The sequence below is a fragment of the Neopsephotus bourkii genome, unplaced genomic scaffold, assembly GCF_033783945.1.
Source record: "Neopsephotus bourkii isolate Nb327-2 ecotype Australia unplaced genomic scaffold, CSIRO-AGI_Nbou_v1 NB_1680, whole genome shotgun sequence".
Taxonomy (NCBI): Eukaryota; Metazoa; Chordata; class Aves; order Psittaciformes; family Psittacidae; genus Neopsephotus; species Neopsephotus bourkii.
Window position 1 is genome coordinate 833,571 of NW_026902154.1, and position 26,743 is coordinate 860,313.

Consider the following 26,743-nt stretch of genomic DNA (forward strand, 5'->3'; position numbering starts at 1 on the left):
TGAGAGGGAAGTTCTACTTCCTGTCCTTCCCATCCAGAAATTTTACATAATTCAAGAAGTGTTGGTCCTGGAGAGGTCTGGGGTGAAAGAAATGGAACTGGCACTGCAGTGCCAGTCTGCAGAGTTGCAGAGTCTACAGCGCTGCCAGCAGAGGCTCATTTCCTCTGCCCTCCTCAAATCACACTTACCAGGCATATTCTGGCTCAGCTACTCACCAGGCAGGTAGGCAACTCCACTCCTGAGCACTTCTGGGTTCACATCCTTGGCTATGGCAGGTGCAGACCGACTACCCCAGGCAGCCCCAGGAGCTGGGGATGTCGGGATAGTAATGGCTGTTGAGTCCTCCTCCAGGGGACTGACTTCACTCACTGGTTTCAACACATCTGCACCAGTTGCTTCTTTTCTAGTCTCTGCCCCTTCAGACACCATCCCTGTAAGACAAACAGCAGTCAGAAGCTGAGCAGAGCTCCACCCAGAAGGTCCCAGGTGAGTACCGGACTGAAGAGGAATTCCTCCACCCCCAACACCCTCCAGTCCCCACACTGCTAGCAGGTATGTTCCAAACTGGTTCTAAAACATTAATACTACTGTAATTCTACTAAAAAAACCCCACACAAAACAAAACAAAACAAAACAAAAACAACAAACCAAACAAAAAAAACAAACAAAAACCAAACAAAAAAACCCCACAAAAACAGCCCCCCAAAAACAAGCAAACAAGCAAACAAACAAACAAACAGACAAAACTAAAAAAAAAAAAACAAACCCATCACAAAACCCAAAAAACAACTGCAAAGTTTGCAAGGTACAAAACCTCAATTCAGATCAGGATTACTGTAGTCCAAGTAATTTTTAAAGGTAACATATCAAGCAGTACATGTCTGCTCACAGCCTGAACGTCTGGCACAGCACAAGTCCCTGGCCAAGCTCCAGCAGCTTGACCACAGTGCAGTGATAAACCAGTTTCTGACAGGGTGAGCTGCTCCAGAGCAGAATTACTCCCCCAACACCATTTTTAGATTAATTCCTGAAAACATGAAGTCAACTGGAGGCTGACAAGTCAACTGAAAAGTAGCCAGAGACCTTGTTCCTGCTTGTTCAGACGTTAATTAACAGTCACTGTGAAAGTCAGGAACTTACTTTAAAACCCTGAAGAACAGGATGATTACACTAATCAGCTCTGTCTGAGAACTGGAGAAAATGCTGGCCTTGCCCAATATCTCAGCTGTAAAGTACAAGTTATAAGAATCAGTTTATTCTAAAATTAAATACCTAAGCAACAACATGGAAGCTAAGGCCAGGCTGGACAGGGCTTGGAGCAACCTGGTCTAGCGGAAGGTGTCCCTGCCTGTGGCAGGGGGTTGGAACTGGGTGAGCTATAAGGTCTCTTCCAACACAAACCGTTCTTGGGATTCCATGATAATAATGCTAGTTTCATAAAGTTTCAATTTTGTTGTAAAAGTAATTGGAGAAAAGAAAAAAAAACCCTCTACTACCTACTGTGTAAGTATTAGTCTCCATGTCCCACCATCATAGAGATTAGAAGGCAAAAATGTATCTTCAACAACACATACATCTACACTATGCCTTCAGCACCCTAAGTACTCTGCTAGACTATTCCACTGCTTGCCAGAAAGACAGACTAAAGAAAAGGCTGTACTTCACTGCAAACCCCCATACTTCAATACCCAACAACATAAATCAACCTTTCTTTAGGAAAACAGAACAGTGGCATATTTATTTGCTTGCTGTGAAGTCAGACATTTTAATTGCTATTTAAAATTGACTTCAACCATCCTACCTTCCTGCTACATCAACAATGCTGACACTTGACTCAGTTTATTTACTAACAGATTCCAATACTTCATTAAAGAGCAGGACCAGGAACAAAGCAGTTCTTGAAGTGGCTTTCAATACGAGTTTTAGCAATGAAGATTTACAGGTTGAGACTCAGGCCCAGCTGCTTTCAAAATTGCTAAAGTGGGTAAGAAATGCCCTGAGCAGCGTGGCTCACTGTGCAAAATTATCTGACAGCAGGGGGAAACTAGCAGGGGCTCCAGAGCATTGCACCATTGAGGCCATGGTGGAGCCACTGCTCATTAGTTTTTGGTAACACCCCTCTTGAGGGAGCATTGCTGGGACCCAGGTTGGCATCTGCTGCATCTGGCCATGTAAACTGCTGCGATGGCTTCAGGGCTCTGCAAGGTTTTGGTATGTAGCAGAGCTCAGTTCTGTTCCTAGCACTACCTCAGCCTTCACCTTCCAGCAATGCAAGAGGTCAGTCACTTTGGACAACACCGCTAGATCTTCCTGAAGCAGTATTTCAGGGGAGCACCGATCTCCTGTAAATGGGGTATCTTGAAGTTCACAGGATCACATATGTTGTGCCCCAAAGGTTTCACATTGACAGACTTTCTAGGAGAACAAGTCATCTTCTCAAGGTGCTTTAAACCTGACAATAAACAGAACCACCCAGTCTGTGGTAAAGGAATCTGCAGTAAATGCAGAAAGCCTGCAAAGAAGACCAGAAGGTCATGTTTAAAGACAAGAAACTGAACATACTGAAGGTACCACTAGGGCAAGAAAAAGACACAAATGTACATGGCAGCCCTGCCTTGGATATCTCTGGAATAAGCAGCTTCCAAAACTAGATGAGAGAAGCACAGTCCTGGTGCTCGGGCTTTTCAGTCCAAGAGAAACTTCACTGGAGTCATGCAGCCTCCAGACTACATCCATCTTACCCAAACAAACCTCTTCCCCAAGCCTCTCGGGCTCAGTTCAGCTCTTCAGACACCACCTCTCTCCACACAGGCCCCAGAACACTGTTTGTTATTTGCAGTGCGGAGTGGAGGCACTTACTGAAGCGGAAACTGTAGAATGTGGAGGATTACATCAAAACGCAAACTGGGAGCTGGGACATCTGATTTTACCATGTTTGCAGGTTCCTCCTTTCCCTGAGGTTAAGGAAGTGGTAGAGAAGGATTTGTTTGTGTGCATTTCAAAGAGACATAGCATTTTTCCTGCCAATTGCCCCGGTACCAGTATCATCTATGCTAACATCATGTGGTAACAGGGAGCAGGAATGGAACGCCCCAGCAGGTGCTGCCGAATATGCCCCAGTGTGGCTTTTCAACCAATTCCTTGCTATCAAGATACTTTCCACTTCCAAAATACAGGGATTCTTTCAGGAGCTGCAAAGTTTCAAAACTCACTTTCACTTCAGGTTAGTCATTAGAAGAAAACAGCAGTTACATTCTCTGTGAATGCAGCCAGTGAGAATTTTAAGCCAACTCAAAACAGCTCCCATTTGACACAAAATCTTTCTAAGTTATAGACCATATTTGTGCAGAAAATGAGCCAAATGGGAGGCAGGAGGAAGAGGAGAGACTTAAGGGACAAGGAAAAACCTGCAGACACAATAAACTCAATGCCCCATTATGTGTATTTTGACATAATCTAGTGTCTGCTGTAACAACCAAGCTCCTCCACCTCACACACAGCAAATCATACATCTGCCCACTATTGCTGAGATGAGAACTGCAGTTCCCAACTGACCCAGTAAAGCTTAAGCCTTGTTGTTATCTATAGTTTAGGCAAAATACCCAGTTTCCAATCCTAGCAAGAAAATGACACCACCAAGACACATTTACAGAGAATTTAACTTGTGTAGACACTGACTCGAAGAAAGTCCATTTGTAGGACATTTGCTCCACTTCATAATTTTATCTCTGAATTATCTTATTATTCTATCTCCGAGGGGGTAATGGGGCTAGATAATTGGATGGCCTGTTTGAATGTCAAATCAAATGGATTAAGCTTATTATAGTCCCAGGTATAGTGTTTATGAAATACTCATGGCACAGCTGCCCCTGTGCCTTAAGGAGGGGTTGGTTTGTGGGTTTTCCTGGTGATTTGTTTCTTTGGCTTTATAAACTCTGAGATAACAGGGGTTTTTTTTTTAACTGCAATGCCAAATTTTAACACCTGCAGAACTGAGCCACCTATGTCACTTATTTCAGCCAAATCCCTGGAAACATTTAAATTGTATTTCATTAAGAACAAACTCCACACACACCGCAGAGAGGTCCATTACGACAACTTATCCTGTGGAACAGGAAGAACATCACACTTCTGTCTCACACACCAGCTGGACCTGGCTTATTTTAGACAGAGGAGACGGGAACACAGAACAAGCAAGCAGCTACTGAAATAATGAGAAGACTCTCTGTGCACCCAGCACTTAACACAGCCCATCTTTCTGGGGTCCAGTCCTTCAGAAAAACAAAATCAGACTGGGTTCAGCTTGGTCAGGGGAATGGATACCAATGGTGTTGTTCTTTACTGACATACAGCCCCAGGAGACATCATCCCCTAAAGACAGGCAGAAGAGGACCTCTCTTTTTCTGCTTATGGTGGTAGATCCTCAGAGGGATGCATACTGCAGAAAAAGAAACTTCTGAGCTTCACAGAAGATAAATGCTTGTCACTCCAGAAGTATCATAGAATCCCAATGCTTTGCGTTGGAAGGGACCTTAAAGCTCATTCACATCCAATTGCCTGCCACAGGCAGGGATACCTTCCACTAGACCAGGTTGCTCCAAACCCCATCCAACCTGGCCTTGAACACTGCCAGGGATGGGGCAGCCACAGCTTTTCTGGCCAACCTGTGCCAGGGCCTCAGCACCTGCACAGGGAAGAACTTCTGCCTAAGAGCTCATCTCAGTGTCCTCTGTCAGGTTAAAGCCATTCCCCCTTGTACTGTAAGAAGTCCCTATCCAGATTTCTTGTAGGCCCCCTTAAGGTATTGGGAGGCTGAATTATCAGAAATACCTGGCAACTGTGGGTTTGCCTAATTATGGAATTAAAATATTTTGATGCAGGTGTGAATGAAATTTCATTTTAATCAACAGTCACTTGAGTTCCATTAGGAAGTCACAGTAAGGCACTGGGTAAAATGTGACTTTTGGATGCTTGGGAAAGCAGCTGCATTTGCAGCCACATGGAGCAGTGCTGCAGCACTGATACAGGCTCTTATCCACAGTTTAGGACCAATGCAAGCACTACACTGGTAGCCTGTCCCAAGCCAACCAGCTCTTTACCTGTTCCTCTACAGACACAGTTTAGCAGTGTAGATCTGTACCTCCAACCCTCTCAATAGTCCTCACTCCAGTATCCCAATCCAGGTAATCTTCCTAGCCAGGGGTCTCAGAGAATAAGAGCTGCTGAACTGGAATGGCATGTTCCACCGCCCCCGCCACACACCGGCTCCTCCATGAGATCTGCATATCTACAGCTTGCCAGACTCAGCAGAGCCAACATCACATCCATGTGGTTAAAAGCTGCCTTCCTACAGCTTGTTGCAAAAAGCACAGATACCTAGGTTGCCTCTTTGATTCCTTCAGAACGAACACAACTCCCACACAGGAGCCTTGGCAAGACCTGTTTGAACATACTGTTTGAGTTGAAGTTAGATACTTGATTTCTCTGTGCTCTCCAACTGGAGTTAAATAGCTCCTACTTGAAACATAACCAAGCTGAAGAAAGCATGCTGTAAGGGAAGGGTGAGAAGGAGGAACACCACAATCTGCAGTTTGCTTCTTAGATCAGTTACCAGCACACACATTTGTTGATCTTCAGGTCATGTTTACACAACTAGAATTTTACTTTGGTATCCAAAGCTGCTTTCTCTTGCCACAGCCACCTTCCTAAAGTCAGTTTTCAACTATGAAAGACCTGTATGGTTAAGACATTCTTTTCTCACACATCCGTATTGCATCCATGCATCCTCATGCACCCATAACCTGCACACAGTGTATGTAATGGGTGGATGTCACCAGCAATCAGATTAACTGAAAAAAGTCTCTTACCGTGGAACTTTGTTCTGTACCAATGTAAATTTGTAAAGAATTACTGAACAAAACTTCTACATAAACCCACCTGGGAACAGAAAATTAATTTCAAACCACAAAAATTACAAGTTCATCACCTTCCTCTAGTTCCTGCTATTAGCCCAAAGCCTCCCAGCAGACACACTTGTCAGCAGTGCCTCTTGAAGACTTTGCTTTCTACCCATGTTATCAAACAGATAAACACACTCGCACCCAATTGCTGTACCTTCAGGACGTGATGCCCCAGAAGCTGCCTCTTGGTGGGAGTGCAGAATGGTGCACTCCATATGCCCCTTGGGTCCTGCTGGAAGTGGTCCAACTTCCAGTTCCTTTTCAACAGATTCCAGTGGTTTTAAGGGTATAGTTGACTTTTCCCCACAGGAAAAACTTCCCTGGTTCTCTTCTCCTTCCTGCAAGTCCTGTACTGTGACGTGATCTGGGTTCAGCACAAAGCTCTCTTCACTTTTACAGCTATGGCTTTCTACTTGTCCTTGTGGCTCCTCACATCCCTCTCCAGACCTCTGGGTTCTGCACTGACCTGAGCCTTCTGCTTGTGCATCAGGGCCCATCAAATCATCAGTGCTATTTAATTGTGCTGCCATTTGATCACCCTCTGCTGACAGAGCAGCTTGGAGTACTGTGACTTCTTCAGCTTCGTTATGCCAACAGGTAGAGACCTTTTGCTCTTCACCACCTGACAAGAGCCCATCTGTAGGAGCTTCATCATAGCAGTGACTTTGACTAGTCTGACTCCCATTTGCAGTCAATATTTGTTCAGCCTCTTTGACTTCCTCTGGGCTGTCCCATCTTCCCAGCTCAAATTCATCTACTTCTCTTTGTTTCTGTTCTGGAGGGTTTAATGGAGAACTAAGGTTTGCTTCCTGATCACTGAAGCAAGCACCAACAACTTCTGCATCTGCTGTGTCCCCTGAAGGAGAGCCTCCCTCCACACCTACATCTGAACCCTCAGGTGTGAAAAGCAATGCAGTGGCCTGGGCTGGTGCAACACTTTCACTTCCACTCTGGCAAAAAATATCAGAACCTTTCTTCAGTGTGCAGTGTGGGCCCAAAGACCCTGAGACAAAGACAGGAGAGGCACAGATCTGTGCCACCTCATCCTGCCCCTCAGTCAGTGGTTCTCCATGTGCTCCTATCATCATCTCCTCCACAGCAGCAGTAGCATCTACAATTGTTTCTGGGCTCTGCTCTGATATTTCAACACCAGCATTTTCACTAGGACCATCACTTTCTCTTTCCATGTTTCCAGGAGCATCAGGCATTTGTGCTTTGCAGCTGACACTGTCTCCAGCACTGTAGCTGCAGAGTTCGTATCTCAAATCGACTGAGTGTTCACTGCAGATTTCCTGCTCTGCAGATGAATCTTCTGCACTGCAGACAGGAGACTCAGCCCCAGGAACGCTATTCCCCATGTTTCTAGGGCCACCTGGTATCAGCTGACCTTCTGGAGAGAGCTCTCCATGTGCCACCAGTTTGCTGCTTTCCAAGGGAATTACATTTTTGAGAACTTCTGCAGAAGAGATTCTCAGGGTGTCTGTTTGACAGTGCTCTTTCTGCATAAGTGCTGACTGAATTATGTTCTTGCAGTAGGTACTGTCTTGAATGACAATGAACCTGTGCTTGCCCCTAGATGCATTCACTCTTGTTCTGGGCTGAGTTAGAGAATTTAAAGCTAGTGACTGCGTTAAAGAGCCTGTTTGTGGCCCAAACCTGGGCAGTGAAACTTCTGTCAGCTCAACGTACTCCCCTTCAAGTTCACTTTTCAAGTTCTCTTGAGGCACAGGACTTGTACAGGCACCATTGACAAGAGCTTCACTTAACTGGTGAGCTGTGCTGCTGATGACCAGGTTGTCTTGAATTAGACTTTCTTCGTGCAGATACGGAGATCCTAGGTCTGGTGAACTGCACTCAGCATGGTCCATGGGGAGGCACAAAACTGAACGTTCCTCTGTAATTTCTGGAGAGATGATACTGTTTTCAATTATTTTTGGTTTATTTATAAATTCAGGATTAACCACTTTATCCCAGGGGACACGAAATATTTTATCATCAGTGGTTAGTAAACAATTTTCCAGTGCTATACCCATCCGCTCTCCATTGAAAGTACTTAACCATTCTAGAGTAAAAATAGACGTATAGGAAACTTCTGGAATCACAACTTCCTCTACATTATGGTTGTCCTTTGCCAAACATTTCAATACAATACGTGGAGACTTCTTCAGATAGGGAACCACCTGCAGGTAGAAGTCACCGGGCTTCAAGATTCGCCAGTCAATGGAAGCAAGGTGGACTACAATCTTCTCATGGATACAGAGGGGCCAGCCCTCATGGCGAAACAGCAAGCCACAGTACTGAACCTAGAGAGAAAAGAGAGAATTTCAGTATCAGGAACAGCTCAAGCTTTTGGACAAGAGAGATCAATGCTTCTCTTTCACAGCTGTAGCGATACAACAGTTGAATTTAGGGTCTTTGGTCATTAATGTAGGGGAGTTCTCCACTCTGAGGTCTTCTCTTCAAAAAGCAGAAACAAAGAAAAGCTACCAACGCAAGTCAGCACCGTCTCAGAATCTGAAGAACCGATGAGCTGCCAGAAGTTTCAGCCCTGTTTTAAAGATGAGTCAGCACAGACAGGCAGAGGTCTAAGCCCCAGAACCCCAGCATAATCAGGAGTTCTCACTTCCAAGAGCTGAAGGCAGGAGACCATCTCTGCCTCATTTGTGATTCATTTGGGCCAACTGGACTGACCAAGAAAGAGAAAATCCACACCATACAGCATCCCTAACCAAGTGCCATTACAGAAACACAGGCAAAGAGCAGTCTGCTTACAATGCACGGACAAAACCCATTGTCCACAACTAAAGACCACCCACAGCCTTAGCAGAGGTTACAAATAACACCCATCAGTTCTAGAACATCCACAGTGAGCTCTAGGTTGCACCAGGTACACTCGACACAGAGCTGCCAGATGAGGCCTATAGATTGCAGAAACCTCTGCCATTAGTCAGCCTGGCACGATGAGATGTCTTTTCCCTGGTGAAGCAGTGGTGGGTCTTCCCCTCCCTTCCAGCAGACTAATGAAAAGCTTTGCTCATGAAGGACAGCAGAATGGAAGTGCCAAGGTCTGTCTGAGGACTTGTTTTTATTCCCTCATGTGCTCTGCTGGAGTGTGCAGCATGTTCTACCTAATTTTGGTGAAGCCAAATTAAAGAGCATGGAGCCAGATAAAACACATCACCCCTCTTGTGCTATCAAGAGCCTACATGAGATGCATGGAGACAAGTTACATGGGATATAGCAGCAAGGGATGGCTGCAGCCTACCAGCAAACAGAAGGAGATACTGCAGAGCAAGACAAAGCAGGAGAAAGAAAGCAAGTGAGGTAAGCACAGCAAAACCACAGAGAAAGAAGGCAGCAAGCCCTTCACATACAAGGGTTTTCCTCCTTCCAAAAACATAGCAGCATGCAGGACAAGTCTCACACAAATCCCAATCAAGTAGAATTAAGTTTCGTGGCTGAACAGACTTGACTCAATTATTTACAGCTTTATGATAATTTAAAAAAAAATAAAATCACTGCTTTGAACTTGATTCTGATTGGGTAAAGTAAGATTTCAATTAAGCCATGACATAATCATGAAACTCATGATTTAATTTCATTTTTCTCTGTCCATGACAAGGGCTTAAACAGGATTCACCTGTACCAGATGCAATTCTTAAATTAGAAAGCTGTCATCTGAAAGCCCAAAGACATTGGCAGCATCAGACTTCAGCCATTTTATTTTGTTTCTCTTACATGGCCAAATGGAAGTCTTGACAGTCAGAGCAATCTATAAAAATACAGTTGAAGAACAGACAGATGTGGAAAAAAAAAACCCCAAACCTTTAAATCAAATATTTTGCTATATAGCAGAGAAACCACAGAACTGGAAGGAACCTCATGGGTCCTCATGCACCCTGAAACAACAGGTAATGGCATCAAGTAATCTCTTTCCTATATTCATCAAGGTTTACTTTCCTCAGCCCAGCCAGGTTTTTAATCCTCACTGCACCTGCTGCAAAGTACCTCAGAGGCTTAGAAGCCCAAATCATCCTTCTGATTCAATAACTGCTCCTCCTCAACGCTGCAGCTTATTCTCTGGATGTGTTCCCATTGCTTAAAATCATTAAGCAATGTCACAACACCTTAGCCCATCTCCCTTGATCATCTCTTCAGCCTGCCTAAAGTGCCTCCCTAGTGATACCTTTTCCTTTGTTCCACTTTTCCATCATGCAAAATATTGCCAAGCACCATGTATAACAGCACCAACACTTCCCAGCTGTGCTAGAAGCACCTCTTAAAGCCGATATCCCACATGTCCTCCAGTCATGCCTCTACAGTAACCTCATCATCTGCTCACTGTTCTTTCCAAATTGATGAATGCCAGTTCCTATCAGAAATCCTGCCTGTTGCTTTGTGGAGACAGGCACAGGCTGGCCCTCCAAGTCTACCGTTATAAAAACTAAAGTAGTTTTAGGGCTCCTCTTGTGTAATACAGTTATCTCCCTCCTCCTCTAGGTCATTCCTCGTGTCTCCCAAACAGGTTTAATCCCAAATACTTGTTGTATGCGCACTCTTACTTTTTATGCCAAGTTTATGGGTGAGGAGTAATGTGTGTCTCATGACTCCTGCCTCCAACTCAGTCTGCAGTACAGCACAGACACCCTCCCTTTCATCCATTTGTTACCCATCTTGCAATACTTGCATAAACCTCCATCCCTTTGGCACAATAATTCATTTTCCATACGACTCTGTAATAAATCCTTTATGGAAGAGATGAGACAATGAAACTTTTCTCTCTGGAGAGAGCTGATTTATGCAAAAGGCCAGTCTTGCATTACCTCGCACATGAAAAACATTATCCAGTTTTTAATGGGTCAGTTAATTCAGTCCTCGCTCAGTGCATGCTACCTGCTTAGTTTGTTCTATGTATTTTGTTACTAGTCCTGATTTAACAGATTCAATAAAAGTCCCTGTTACCAGACATTCAGCATTACATGGTAACTCCCTCCATGTTCCAGGATTCCAGCCACTCCCTTTTCTCTGATACAGTCAAATCCATATCCATTTCTGTCATGGCAGTTTTATTTCTATTCACTCAGTGCAACTGCCTTACTGTTGTGCCTTCATATTGTACCACTACTAAACTGGGTCTTACTTCAGTTTTCATTCGTTTGAAGGATGATATTAATACTTCTTTTATATTCTAACCTTGAACTCAGAGCAGACCCACCTCACTTTCTTTTCTTTTTCTACTAATTTAAGAGCTTAAAAGCACTATAACATAACTCACAAGTGCTTATGCTTCCCTCAAAGGCATGGGGAGCTAAGCTATGCAGTCTTACACTCTTAGCTTTCTGATCTCTAAGACACAGATGCCCCTACCAGCTAGTTCCTTTCTTACACAGCACACTTAAATTCAGCAAACCAAGACTGCCTCTTGCAGCACCAAGTTAAATTATTATAAATAGCTTATATGACTGAAAAGCGAGATACACAACCAGGAGTAGCATGAACATAAAGCTTAATTTCATCTGCACCCACCTGACATGGAGTTTCTGTTAAAACCTGAATGCAGAGTAACCTATTTGGTGGCCATTCATACATCAAGAAATCCAAAACCCCACCTCACCACCTAGATGACCTGACTGCCTACTGACTGACAACCAGAAGAAATCTCAGTAATAAGATCACAAAACTCAAACTGCAAAATGCACTGAGTTCCTGGAAAATGCCACAAAGCCACAGTCTAAACTACAGCAAGAGCCAGAGTAACATCCAAACAAGAGCTCAAGTCCTTCAACAGCCTAAACATTTGAGCGCTTTAGAATATTGGAAGTGAAGCACCCTCATGCTGCTCCTGCTCCATAAAGCACCTTCAAAGGGAAGATTATGTGAAAAGGCTTATTTCAGTTGTTTTAACATTTCACTTTGAGGCTCAAGTATTTGCTCTTCTCGTGTCCTGTCACTCCTGAGCCAAACCAGGCTCCTAAGAGGAGTGCCAGGAACACAGTCTACACCCAGTGGCTGCAGCCAGGAATAAAGCTGCCTCTGAGGAAAGAGCCGGGCAATAGTGACAAAGATGGCACAAATATGGCAGCTCCTTGAGCTACAGGGCTAGGTAGACTAGAACAGACCAACAGACCACTTAGTTCAGAATGTCATCTGAAATCCAGGGCAAAACCTGGTTTCTTATTCTGTGCTAAGCAGAGATAGAGTCCTTGGCACACCCCTCTCCAGCTCTGGGGATGACATACAGGCTATTGATTTTAATATGCCCAGCTGAAGCCTGTGAACTTGTCTAATCCTTCATGAAGCAGAGGCTGACAAAAGATCTAGTGCTCTCAAGATTTCCTACAGCAGTCATTCAGACAGGAGCTACTTTTTCCCTTTAGTGTGTTTAGGAAAATCTCACATGTACCAGCTGAACTACAAACTAAGGATGAAACACTCTTCTTGTTTAGACTCTAAAAAGCAGACAGAACTCTTAAAGAACAACTAACAAGAAATAGTCCTTTGATTTAAGACAGTAAAGACAAAAGAAGGTGCACATAGTGGAGGCTTGGGGAAGACAAAGGGTCCACAGCAAATGAAAGAAAGAACTTTTAGCAATAGAAATTCAAACAAGCAGACGTCTAAATAAAATATGGAATTGCCTAGGCCCACCACTAAAGACAGTACAAGGCTCCTAGAGCTTCCTTTGCTCTCCCTGTATTGCCATTCTGAAAGTACAAAATCATGAGTTAAGGCCAGAAAGGGTCACAAGGAAGGACAGAAGGCTCAAGGCACCCAGCTATGCTCTTTGAGAGGCCTGTGCCTGCACTCTGCCTCCTGTTGCTCACTCTCCAGGTAATTTCACAACTCAGCAAAACCCCCCATACTTAATGCTGAGCCCTTACTGGAGGTGGCTTCCCCAACACCGCCACCAGCCCCAAATCTTGTGGCTACTGGGCAGGTCCTGAGGTTTCCCCCACTCCTGGGCCTGAGACAGGAGGGTGGCTGCAAGCACAGCCCCTGTCCCACCTCCTCAAGCAGTGCTGCATGTGTAGGACATCCCCACCATATTGGTTTCCCTCCTCAAAAGACCATCACCTTAACCACCACCAGACCCCTTGCTTCTATATCCCCTGGGCCCATGTTCCCGTCCAGAGCATGAGGGGCGGCCACCAGCACAATGAATTCCTCCAGGGAGCCCTCACACCCTGCCACCTCAGGGACACCAGAGCTCACCACCCTCACACCCCTCACACCTCTCCCACCTCAGGGACCCCAGAGCTCACCACCCTCACACCTCTCCCACCTCAGGGACCCCAGAGCTCACCACCCTCACACCTCTCCCACCTCAGGGACCCCAGAGCTCACCACCCTCACACCTCTCCCACCTCAGGGACCCCAGAGCTCACCATCCTCACACCTCTCCCACCTCAGGGACCCCAGAGCTCACCACCCTCACACCTCTCCCACCTCAGGGACCCCAGAGCTCACCACCCTCACACCTCTCCCACCTCAGGCCCACTGCCTCAATACCTCCTACTCCAGAAGCCACCATATACATCAAGGCAGCTCCATGCTCCCATTGGCTGCTGCAGGCTCTGCTGTGCTTCCATTGGCTGCCAGGCAGCACAAGGCCCGCCCTACCACCACACCCCTGTCCCCAAGGGCAGCCATGGCCTGTGGTGGGCCCAATGCCCAGGGGACAGCCCCAGCACTGACACCCATCCTGCGGGTCAGAGGGTGACAAGAGCAGGACAAACACTGCACCACAGCACCTGTGGGGTGACCAGCTCCCAGTGCTTGTTAAATGGAGCTATCCTGTGCGATGAGTGTTTCCTCCCCCAGCGTTTCCCCTTGAGTCAATGAGTAATTGACTTTTTCAGTTTCTATTTTATATTTTTCCTCCTCTCGGAAGTCTCTTGCCTTCCACAATGAAGATTTCTATCAAAAGCCTGGCCGCACACACTGCTGAGGTTCAGAGACAAAAAGGCTAGAACAAATCTGAGTTTTTGGTTGTTGGGTTTTTTTTCATGCAGACTTTGAGCCAAGTTTATGATTGAGGCATTTGACTCATCGTTTCTAACATTTCAGACTCCCAACAGTAACGCACGTTAATCTTGGACTCGTTCTGGCAGTAAATGTAACGCGACTCCTTGGGGCTACGGAGCATTGCGACCGTTCCAGCAACCATCAAAGCAGAGATGGAGTTCTGGGAAAAACACTGACTGGCAGCATTTTGCCCCACACATCCTCCTGCCAGCTGCAGGAGCCCAACAGCTTCATCCACAGGGCCAGGCAATGTCTGGGGCTAGAAGCCACCTGAGTCAGCCATATCCAGCAAATGCTGCGCTAAACCTCTTTTTCTGAATCCCTGAAGCCTTCTGTTTGGAGTTCCCGGTTACCGAAGGCAAGGGCACCACTCCACATCTGATCTCTGCGCAGTTTCAACTGCAGTTTCTCAACTGTTTCCTAATTGCCTGCCTGCCCTCCCACCTGGGCTGCTGTACACACGCGAGTGCTGTTTGCCAGCCGCTTTACATACAAGAGCAGAAAACTCGCTCTCCAAGAAAACCTTTGCAGGCCTCAGAGAGCATGATGTACTCACACAGGCATCCTGCTGAATGCACTGCAGGATGTGCTTGGCTGGAATCAGGAAGTCTATGAGGTAGCGTAGTCCATCCCCACGGTACGTCTTCTCCACCACATCAAAAACTTGGCACAGAACAGTGGCTGCGGTAGCCTCAAAGGGAGGGTAGAGTGCCGATAACGTACTCTGAATGCAGCCGTCCAGCGACTCCGAGTCCTGCCATGAGAGAAAATGTTAGCAGTACCACAGCATGGGTGCCCTGGCGAGACCTACACCCAGCAGCGCAGCCACCTCCAAGGGCAGGAGGAGAGAAGATCAGCAGGAGCAAACCACTGTCCTTGCTCGCTCCTTCTGGCATCCGGCGACCCCAGGTAACCACAGCACAGCTCTCCTGCAAGGCGAGCGCAGCGCTCGCTCGCTGTGCACAGCAGCGAGGTTTCCCAGCTTTTGCTTACGCAGCAAGTCCTTCTCCTGCCTGTGCTGGGTGGGGCGGCTGCTAAACCATTCCTGCAGCACGTGAGTGCGTGCAAGCGAGACACGGCATCACGGGGTGGATGGACGGACCTGCAGCACCGCAGTTCCCATACGTGGGGCTTGGGCACATTAAAGCCCAGTGCTACGCTCCTCAGTGGGCTAAGGGGAGTTGGGCTGAAGTTCCTCAGCCGGCTGTGCTCTGGAGCCCTGCACAGGATAAGCTGTTTGGTACTGGGGGAAGGCACTCTGCAATGCAATTCCTTGTTATTAGAAGCTGTTTGCCTCTCATGAAAGGCCCACTTTTGGAGCCAGGAGTTTTCTGCAGGGACAGATACCTCACAAGAGGAGCGTGTGAACACGGCTGCCTTTGGTGCCTGAGCATGCGCATCCATACGTAAGGTGCCCGCTTCCTGCCCGAGAACCAGAGGAGACGGCTTCATTCAGAAGAACCTACCAGCCAGAGCTTGCCCACAGTGTCAGGAGCAGTTACAGTGCTAGAGGCCAAACTGTGATCTATTGCATGAGTGTAGATCAAGACAGCTTGCCAAGAAGTAATAGTAAGCAAAATAAATCTGTACACATCTGGAGAGAGGCTCAAGATCCCGCCTTTCCTCTCTGTTTTAGAGGGGACCTCTCTGGTTAACTTAAGAGCCAGTGGGAGTGAGTTTTGCTACAAAACCAAATGAAAGTTTACTCAGGTGTCTGGCCAGATCCTCATCTGATCCAAATCCACCTCCCTTTACTAGAGACAAGGAAAGAATTTCAGCCGCTGGCCCAGAAGCTCCACAGCCTCCTGCAGAAGAGGAACAGCTGGATGGACATGCCTGAAAACACACCTCAGTCACACAGCAAGATCAGGGTAGAAAGTTAAACAAAGCAGCGCCAGAACAGCTTACACAGCCACTGGGGAACAGAAGGATGAGGGGATAGGGAGGAAGCAAACCATTTTGCTTCTTGCGCTCCAAGGGAGCACATGATCATCACTCCAGATACCCCCATTGGTCTGAGAAGACACAGCAGTCTCACAGCAAGCCTGGACCGACCTGCAGCCAGATGCCCTTCACACAAGCCTTCCCACCTCTCGCAGCATAATGAACTCTAAATTCCTCCGTAGAGGCTTGGGTGCTTCTGGCACAATATGAACTCCCTGCACTGTTGTAAAGCCTTCTTGCAGGAGAGCCTGTGAGGGTGCTGAGGCCCTGGCACAGGGTGCCCAGAGAAGCTGTGGCTGCCCCATCCCTGGCAGTGCTCAAGGCCAGGTTGGACACAGGGGCTTGGAGCAACCTGGTCTAGGGGAAGGGGTCCCTGCCTGTGGCAGGGGTTGGAACTGGTTAAGCTTTGAGGTCCCTTCCAACCCAAACCAGGAGATTCTGGGATTCTGTAATTGCACAGGAGAGGTGAGGACACTCAGGCAATGCCCTGTGTGCACACTTCCAAGCACTGAATGCTAGGGTTGAGCATTTAACCCAAATCCCAAATGGAAGGAGAAGGCTGTTTTAAACAAGCTTTCCAGAAAACTGTGTAAACCCTCAACTTTTATTCCATTACTTGAAATGAAAAGCTGGGAAGTTCCTTCTCTACAGGAAGAGGTCTTCAAAGAAAATCCGCCATTAGGTATCATGGAGATCAAGAGAAAACTGCCAAGAGCTGACCGTCAGCCTGCTCTGTGCAGCAGCCTGCAGCTCCTGCACAGCTCTGGTCAAGACCTCTCTACACAGGGTACAAGGGGATAACTCAGCACAGTTCTGCAAGAGAAAGCAGAGGACAGAACCGTAGGATAAGTTGTACAGACCCAGGAAGACAATCCAAATAAGAAATGTTCCTTTTACATGGTATCCTACACCTGCTAAAAAGGCATGGAGGGAGCTGTAGGCTAGGGAAAGGGGTACCCAGCCTAACACAAAGTCTCTCCCAATTAGACATTAACTAATATTGCTAAATCGTGACACCACACACTGAACATTACACACAGTTCCTTATGGAATGACAGAGAAGACATGCACAGCCAGCTAAAGGCAAATGCAGCTCCAGTGACCTCTCCTGAACCAACCTGTCCCAGCAAATGCTTGCGGCCTTGAAAGCAAAACTGGCCTTCCCCCGGGGGGGTTTCCACCCAGCACCAGCCACCACAGTGAGCCCAGCATGACCACAGCAGTGTTACTGCTGGTAGCATCTGACAACAACCCCCCTCCAGCCCTCCACATTCCACAGGTATCAGTCAAAACAAGCTGGAGTTGGTCCTGTGCCATCGTCGCCCCTGCACCCTGCTTGAGCAAAATGCTTTCAGATATTACACCCCTCTCCCACTCCTCTCCCCCCCCCAAAAAAAAAAGTTTATTATTGCAAATAAAATGAAGAAGTAAAAATATTTAAACACGAGTCAGTGCATCGCTCGAAGCCTCTCACACCATTCCTGCTGCCTTAGCAAAGCCTTTACAAGACAATTATTAACACTGGCACCAAATCAAAAAGCCTTTATATGGTTAAAATAAACCAAGTCCTAGATTGTCCTTCTTTTAGTAAAATGCAGGATAACCATAGCCCGCAGCCATTGCTGAGTTCAGCGCTAACAGTGCACTCTGCTGAAGAGGCTTTATCTCTCTATGCTGAGATCATACCACGAAGCCATAATAGCTGTGCAGGCTTTAATGGGACAGAGAGAATGTTTTAACCCCTACCATTTGGTAGAAAGCAGAGATTATTTTTTTTCCACCACTCTCTGCTAATTAAAAAAAAAAAAAGCCCCAAACAGGGCACTAATTCCCAGTCCCGTCACACTGATGTGACTGTACCACCAGCATTCTTGGGCAACTATAGAATGCAGCCTCCATGTGCTGCAAATGAACAAGGAGGCAACACCAGGCGCAGATCCACCCCCCATCATGGACTCATGAAACCAACTCAGTCCCAGGGATGGGGCTGCATGTTTGTACTCATTAACTTCTCAGACTGCAGAGTGGCCTGAGGAAAGGGCCACAAGGGCTGCAAGAGGCCCCAGGGTCCTGCTGCTCAATGCTGGAGTGCAGATGGCCAGGCCCACACATCTCATCTGGGTGCATTGCCTGCTACCACACACATGATTTGGAGGCTCAAGGAACTCACATGAACGAGCTTAAGACAGCACAGGCCACAGAGATGCTGTGAGGGCTGGGGCAGCTCTGCTCTGGAGCCAGGCTGAGAGAGCTGGCTCCTTGAGGGAGAGACCTTAGAGCAGCTCCAGTGCCTCAAGGAGCTACAGGAAACCTGGAGAGGGGCTTGGGACAAGGGCCTGTAGGCACAGGACAAGGGGGAATGGCTTTAACCTGACAGAGGGGACACTGAGCTGAGCTCTTAGGCAGAAGCTCTTCCCTGTGAGGGTGATGAGGCCCTGGCACAGGGTGCCCAGAGAAGCTGTGGCTGCCCCATCCCTGGCAGTGTTCAAGGCCAGGTTCGACGGGGCTTGGAGCAACCTGGTCTAGTGGAAGGTGTCCCTGTCCGTGGCAGGGGGGTGGAAGTGAATGAGCTTTAAACTCCCTTCCAACCCAAACCAGGCTGTATTCCATGATTCCAGAGACTGAAACACCTGGAGTCTACAGACAATCCTACTTACAAACCTTACTTCAAGCAGATGATTCAACCCCCAACAGGCATGAGGAAAAGCCTCTGCGGCCCAGGGTGAGGTGAGTACCTGGAGAGGAGGAGGAGGAGGAGAAGCTTAAAACCAGCAAGGATCCAAGGAGAAGGTACTCCTGCCTTGGCACTCTTACCCTTACAGCCACAGTGATGCCCAAGAGCTGACAGAGACCAGCACAGGATCCTCCTTGGAGAAAGCACCCTCCTGTAGGGACTGCAAATTCCAGGCTTCCTTGCCTCCAACAGGATTGCCACATTCCCCTCTCCCAGGAGAGGTCCTGGACCTCTGTTTCCTTGTCAGGCACTCAGCCCAAGCAGTAACAGGAGTACTTTCCAAGCAAGCCAGAGAGCATCTGCCCAAGCAGAAGGCACCCTGGGACTCAAACGCTTCTTTGTCAGCAGCACAGGGGGACCTATGAACTCCAGCTCACTGCCACCGCTCACCACATGCTCACCACACCTCCCAAAAGAGAAACACGCTTTTAAAATAACTCCTCTATAAATCAAGGCCCTAAATAAAGCCCAGGTTAAGGTCATGTCCGGCCATGACAGCTTTCACTGCTGCTCAGCCTGGAGCCAGCTCTGGAGCACGGAGTGGGTAGAGGAAAGTGGCACGTGGGGACAGGGGTGGGCTCAGTGGGCAGAGCAGTGATGGAAACCAGTCAGCATGATCCTGCCTGGAGAGCTAGAGAGAGCCCAGCAGGGCCTGGGTCTGAAGAGTGGCAGAAATGAGTGGGGTAGGGTGGGCTGCCCTCCCTGCCCTGCATACAACAGGAGCCACAGGGCCAGCGAAGTGAATAGAGAGATAAAGACCTTTGGCAAAGTTATGCTGCTCAGCCCTAAGATCCAATCTCCCCTTCACAAACTACAGCAAGACCCAGGAGTCAGGGAGAGGTGAGGTTACAAGTGCCTGTGCAGAAGACCCCAAGCCAGAACTGAGGAGAAGGAAGAAGAACTTGGGATCTGCTAGAATCCTGCTCAGAGGACAAATTTCTCCCTCCTGGTGCAAGCAGCCACTGTGGGATGGGAAAGGATCCTGACAATAGGTACTTACAGCAACCAGTAGCTTCTTGGGCCTTTCTAGGTGCAGTTTCTGCCTCTCTTTTTGTGCACAGAAAGCTACATAGCAGCTCCAGCCACTGGGAACTCCTGCTGTACTGCATTTCTTTCTGACTCAGGACTCAGTTTCTTCCTCTTTGAGACCTGCTGCTTGCCAATTAAGTTTGAACTGTGGGGAGCCTCTTATGGGTTTGGAGAACAAGAATTCAGCCTGCCTGGTGAGCAGAGAGAAGATCCCCAGGGCCACACACCTTGAATGGTGTCGGAATTCCTGCACCCTCCCAGCGAGGGCCCAGGACACCAACCCAAATGGCTCTGGACAATGCAGGCTGGTGTAGGGAAGGGCTGCAACACTACTAGACCCTCTGGGCCCACAGACCTTGGCAGCATTTTGCCTACAACTCACCAAACACCTTGCTAAGAAGTTAGCATCTTGCTGAAGAATTCTGTTTCTCAAACTCTGAGTCTTGGTCAAGAACATGAACAAGTGCAGATCTTCCGTGCTGACAGCCCAGATGCTGTCTGGGAACTCCTATAAAGCATCAGTACGGTGAGATCAAACAAACTGTTTGACTAACCCATGACTTACGGCTCCCTTCTTGCAGGCTGGACGGGCCCTTATAACAGCCTGAGGATTCACCTTGCAGCAGAAATTTAGCCTAAGGATCTGCAGCTCTCCCCTGAGAAACCCAGAACTCCAATGAGCAGCCAAAGAATGAAACTACATATCCCAACATGCCCCAGTTAAACCCAGCACTTGCTGTGGCTTGGCAGGGTGAGGTGCATAGCTGGGCAGTGGAGCAGAGCAAGCAGTGCCCGTGGTACATACAGCTCTGAGTCACCTGGACATACAGCCTGGACAGGAGCTCCCACTGCTTCACCCTCCTTGTGCCAGTGGCCCGCAGCTTGGCCACATCCTGCACGCACCCACCTTCTTCCTCTTGCCCAGGTACCAACACACACTGTGAATGCAAAATAGGGGAGAGGAAAGGAGAGCCCTCAGAGGGGAGGGGAAGAGAAAACCCAACCCTTCCACACCCCAGAACTCGGAAGTAGAAGCAGCAGTAAGGCTGGGAGGAGGCAGTGGCTGCTCGTGGCCCCCAGCCAGCTCTGCGATGGGGCAGAATGAGCAGGGCCAGGAGAGCTGGTCGTTCTGCCAACAAAGGCTGCCATGCCGTGCCACTTGGCTGGGGCTGCTCAGCTCTCAGCTGACATGAGAAACCTCATTTCCAGTAAAAACAGATCTCTGGGCTTTCCATGAAGCCTTTCCACTTCTGACACAAACCTGAAAACCAGACCACTTTTCCTTTAAAAACGAGACATTTCACTGTTCAAAAAGGTTTTTGGCTAAAAACAAGGTTTGTTTTTCTGACAAAACATGAGATTTCCCACTCAGTTTCTGCAGGGAGGAGAACCGGCCCGGGCCCGTTTCCTGAGCCTCCCTAATCACAGCGGCAATGAGTTCAAGAGAGAAAAATCTTCCCAGAGCAAGTGCCAGCTCCCCCCTCTGCAGCTTGCTCCAGGGAGGCGGAGAGGGGGGTGCCTCCCTTCGGCACCCTGCCTGCCTCTGGGTGTCTGAGCTACAACAACGCACTGTTAAGTGGTGCAGCTACAGAGGTCAGCATTCCCACTGCTTTAATTACACCACCTTCCTGTGAGATAACCAGGAACAGCTCTACCTGCTCTTTGGGCGATTGTTTTTTGCTTTTCAGGGAGAAAAGCACAACACCCTGTTCCACTGGGGAGGAAAGCGTCTGCAGGCTCACCCAGACTAGCTTTGCTCAAGGTGCCTTCTGCATGCCTCCATGGGATCCCTTGCACAATCCCCATGAGAGCAGGACGGCTCCAGAGCATGAGGATAAACCAGCTCCTATGGCCTTGCAGGGAGTGCTCCACAGACCGAGCTGGGGAATCGTTTCCAGATGCCTCCCTGTGGTCCCCCATCCCTTCTGTGGGCTGCAGCAGCCAAAGCAGCTCCTACTGGGCAGTGCACAGGATTATCATTCCAGGCACTGCAGGAAAATACGCGCTTGGAAGCAATTAACTCATGATCTCTCATTTAATTAAACAAAGGGGAAAAATGATGTATTTGCTTTCTAGCTCTGAGGCCCCACGTTCTGCGCATGCTGTAGGGCAGGGCATGCTCAGCCAGGAAAAGGCAAGCCTAAAGCTGGACAATCCCCCTGCCGGCCCAGAGCTGGTTTGGTTTCACTCACAGGGGATTTTGAGGGATCCCAAATTGCTCTGAAAGCAAAGCATGACTGCCTGTGAGCCTCGAGCTTTGGAGCTAGTGCACAGCTACCCCAGTCCTTATACTGGAGCAAGAGGGAGTGAACAGTAGATGGCAGAGGTAACAGGAACAGGAACATAACTGGCTCTGTACCACACTTCAGTGACCCACAGAGATTAGCATGTGGCAACGCAACCAGCACCAGTCGCCTGCCCCTGCCCCACAGCCTGCAGGATGTTTATATGGGTCTGATATAGCTACAGAAGAAGCAAAGCTGCTCTTAACGTACCCAAACACCAGTATTCATCCTTGTCAAAGTCATATCCTGCTTCAGTCCTTCAGGAAGGAAAGCCTGTGCCTGGAGAGCTTGCCCCAGCCCTTCCCAAGGGAAGCTGGAAGCAGCTTGCTCTCTGCTGTTGACCATCTCCAGATCTGCCTGGGGCGCAATTATGACCAAACACTACTCCCAAAAACCTGGTATCACATGCCTTCAGACACAGCAGTCTGGCACCTCTTCCCACCAGAGATCTCTATTCATGTTACTGCTCTCTACCCTTTCCTTTAGGTTTTCCTACTCCAGCTTCTCTAGAGCAGGGCCTGCAACTTTGTCTGTGCAACACCCAACACCCCAGAAAAGTTGCTGACAACTGCTGAACAGATTTAACACTGACCCACAATCCAAGAGAGTCATTATACAGACAGAGAGGAGCAGAACATGGAGATGGAGATAAGCCCCTCCTCACAGGGACGTGACCTGCTTACACCTGAGCTCTCAATGAACTGGACAGGAGGTAGGTCTTACCTGAGCAACAAACAAGCCCTGCTGCCAAAGACTTGTGACTTCCTATTAGCAACAGATCCAGGAGATGATACAGGTATTTAAAGGGCAGCTGAGAGAACAGACCAGAGCCCTGTCCTTAAACAGACATCTTCCAGCTGAAATGAGGGCCTGCAAGTAGATGCAAAGAGCTGTGTGTAAAACAACACCCTACAGCTGGAAACCAGCTTATTTTGGTTTAGGTTAAGCAAGGGATTAAGTCCTTAATCTGAAATAACTGTCTAAACACAGGGGGTATTAAAGTATCATTGGCATAGATCTGACCATGCAATTAATTAATGAAGTTGTACTCTGTGTGATGCAAAGCTTTGGGTGCTTCTAGAATACCCCTTCCAGTACCAGTCACACTAGAAGAGCATGAGCACATGGTGGCTGTGGTTTCACAGCCCAGCATCAGGCACACATGGCCTTCCACCTCCTCCAGATCTTCCAGGGCTCTTCACTCTCACCACAAGACTTCAAGGGCTGCCCTGGCTTGGTCACCAAGAGCCTGGACATGGCACCATATGCCATGGTCCAGCCAAGGAGCTCCTTGTTCCAAGTGTCATGTTCCTACAAGAGGCTTGGACAAGGCTTGCTAAGTCCAGATATCATAGACAGAGCATTAAATTTTCCCAGGTCACCTCTACACAAGTCATAGAATCACAGAATGGTTCGGGTTGGAAAGATCATCTAAATCCAACACCCTCCTCCAAGCCCTGTCCAACCTGGCCTTGAACACTGCCAGAGATGGGGCAGCCACAGCTTCCCTTGGCAACCTGTGCCAGCACCTCACCACCCTTACAGGGAAGAACTTCTTCCTTGTATCCAACCTAAATCTCCTCCCCTGTTTAAGTTTGAACTCATTACCCCTTGTGCCATCACTACAGACCCTGATGAAGAGTCCTGGGACATTACAGCAGGCTCCCTTTCTTTACAGGGCTCTTCTTGCAACTGCACTAAAAAACCTTTCTCTCTGCTATGCAACAGAAGAAACTGCTTAAGCTTATTCACCTTATTATTAGTTACAGTAGTTGCTCCAGCCTCAACATCAGGCACTGGCAAACCAACCTGCACAGTAGCACTTTGTACCCTTTCCTCTTTGCGCCTAATGGTGCTCCAGGCAGAGGAAAGTTTGCTTATACCAGCTAGCTGCAAAATATCCTGCGTAAGTTCTTAGCCAAACAGGTCAGCTCATTTTAACACCTTTTAGTCAGAGGCATTAGGCCATAGACAACCCCCTGTGTTCAGACACCCATCTGGGGGTATCTCACAACAGATGGGAAGCCTTCTGTGCTCAGAGATAAAATTATAATCTTTCAGCAGGGCAACTGACAAGTGCCAGAAATGATCTTCACAGGGTCAGCATTTACATTATTACCTACATGCCACACATTGCCACACATTTACATTATTACCTACATGCCACCGTTGCACACATTTACATTATTACCTACATGCCAGCATTGCACACATTCTGAGCTCATGTTTAGATTTCACCCCTTCCTCTAGCAAGGTGTATGCGCTGCTGGACAGACTCCCACAGGGCCTGGTAGATTGTCCATGTCTTGCAACATCCATAACTGCGGGTGGACACCACTAAGAAAAGGTCATGTTTGAGTTACAGAGCTCCCAGGCTCGATGTGGGAGCTAGGTAGTACTCCACAGTCCCAGTATCTGGTAACAGATGAGCCATATTTCCTTTTGGCTTTAAACAGGTTGTATTACCACTTGTTCATGAAATACAAGTTCTGCTATACCACTGGGGAACAGAAACTGAGGCTGTGAGGATGGGTCAGCCACAAGGACAGAGCAAGCAGCCCAGAGATGGTCACAGCTATGCCAGTTCAGTCCTGGGCCACCACAAAAAGCATCAGTCTTTGCCCCACAGGGAGAAATGCTCCTGGTGAAAGGGACACAGATTCACTCCAAGACTCTCCAAGCACTCACTCGGGAACAGCCACACGTGTGGTTAAGTTCTCCTACTCCCGAGCAGCCAAGAACATTACAGAGTCAGATGAACACATTTCCCCTGTATTTGGATACAGCCCTAAAAGCATGTCTCCAGGAAAGCCAAGTAAATCAGCCATAAATTCACTGCACTGCTTTTAGTAAAGTTCTGAGTTAGAAAGGAGTAAACACAAGCTTTTAAAGCTACTCCCTCTTTAGCCTGCTTTTTTTCCAAACAGAAAACAGTCTCACATGTCCCATTATTTCCATACATATCAAAGGAGGGTAGAGATTTAGCTAGCGATTTCTAAAAGATCTTTGTGCACAGAAGGGATGTATGCCAAAACGTGGGTGGTTATAAGCCCAAACACAAAGGAGAATACATCCACAGGCATTTTCCCCTTGATCCATTAACGGGCCTGCATACCAGCCTCCTGAGCATACGACAAGGACCTTGTTCAAAAGGTAAATGTATTCAGAAAGATGACAACAGATGGCGAATAATCCACATCCTTTAACCACATTGGAGGCTCAGCAGAGCCAGGTTTTTATTGAGAGGCTCCAAGATTGAACAGGCAGCCTCAGGGAAAGTATCATCCTGAAGGAACCTGCTCAGGAAGCCTCCCCACTCCTGCCAACACTGCCACACCTAATGCAGGCTGCAAAGCTCAAGGTGGACACCTAGCTCAGATCACCAACTCCTGCAGCCTTGCTTCTCTGCACCACACAAACCACCACTGTGCCCCACTGGGGGTGACTAGAAGCCCCATGGAGGTTCTGCTCTGCCACATGCACCAGTGTCCAGGAGGAGCACATGGAAGTCTTCATCTGGTGCCTGCTGCACTTCATAGACTGGTTTGGGTTAAAGCTCGTCTAGTTACAACCCCCTTGCTCTGTCCAAATCAATGGCTGGTTTCTGTAGCAAAGGTTCACCCTAAGTATCCCAGCCTGATGGCAGGATGGTAAATCTGAGCAGACAGGAACACCTCCATTCTGTGCTGCTTTGATCTTGGAAGCTGCAGCCTGGTGTCCAGTGATGAAAATAATGGATCTGTATGAAGCCAGCCAGAAGCACTCACCACAAGAAAGGCTTCTTTTTTCTGGTGAATAACTAGGCCAGCCAACAGCAATGAGGCAGAGAGGTATCAGCGTGGTCAAACCCTCAGAGTCAACAGGGGCATCTCCATTCGCTTCTCTGAGTTGCAGCTCAAGTGTTCTGGGTGGTGGAGAAAGCACAAAGCACCTGACCACCAGAAGCAGGCAGCTTACTCCAGCAGCAGCTTTTTAATGCTCTTCAGCCAGCAAAACACCTGATCCTGATGCTACTATTTACTTTTTCACAGGTTGGCTACACTGAGCTCTGCAGGGCAGGAACAGGGGGTTCCTCCATGAGCTAGAAAAGCAGGAGCAGGAACAAAAGGTGCTCTGATACTGAATGTCCACAGGTGGGCTGAGTTTATAGCTTACACAGAGCACCCCTGGACTGCTGTAAGAAAGTTTTTAGCACTTTGGTACTAAAGGGGCCTGCAGTGCCCTGTGTCTGTCATTTCCACCCACACTCAGGACCAATGCTCAGTTTGAGGCTGTGCCCACACCCTGTAGAATCATAGGATCAATCAGGTTGGAAAAGACCTTTAAGATCATCAGGGCCAATCCTTCCCCAGCACTGCCAAGGCCACCACTGACCCATGGCACTGAGAGCCTCATCTACACGGTGTGTGAACACTTCCAGGGATGGTGACTCCACCACGGCCCTGGGCAGCCTGTTCCAATGCCTGACCACCCTCTGGGGAAGGAATTGTTCCTAATCTCCAGTCTAAGCCTTCTCCTGCACAGATTGAGGCCATTTCTTCTTGTCCTATCCCTTGTTCCTTGGGAGCAGAGACCAGTCACCTCCTGGCTCCATCCTCCTTTCAGGTAGCTGTAGAGAGCAATAAGGACCCCCTAAGCCTTCTCTTTTCCAGAAGATGGTTTGATTTTGCACAGATCAGTCACAGACAGGGTCACATTTGAGGTGGAGCTAGAACATTAGGCTCTAGGAGCCAAGTGGCTGTGATGTGCTCTAGAATTTAGCAGCA

The 26,743-nt window shown here is 48.0% G+C and overlaps 1 protein-coding gene across 4 annotated transcripts in view; it reads right to left on the reverse strand.

The window, feature by feature from the left end:
- Positions 1–26,743, reverse strand: part of LOC133224437 (pleckstrin homology domain-containing family G member 4B-like) — a 92,984-nt gene that overhangs the window by 61,326 nt on the left and 4,915 nt on the right. For 3 of the 4 annotated variants that reach the window (XM_061375920.1, XM_061375919.1, XM_061375918.1), the window contains exons 2-4: positions 14,542–14,739; positions 6,115–8,263; positions 216–431 (exon numbers count right to left, since the gene is read on the reverse strand). In XM_061375920.1, coding sequence (XP_061231904.1) covers positions 216–431; positions 6,115–8,263; positions 14,542–14,739 — 2,563 coding nt within the window. The remainder of the gene's footprint in view (positions 1–215; positions 432–6,114; positions 8,264–14,541; positions 14,740–26,743) is intronic. The other variant, XM_061375921.1, reaches the window with a different exon arrangement.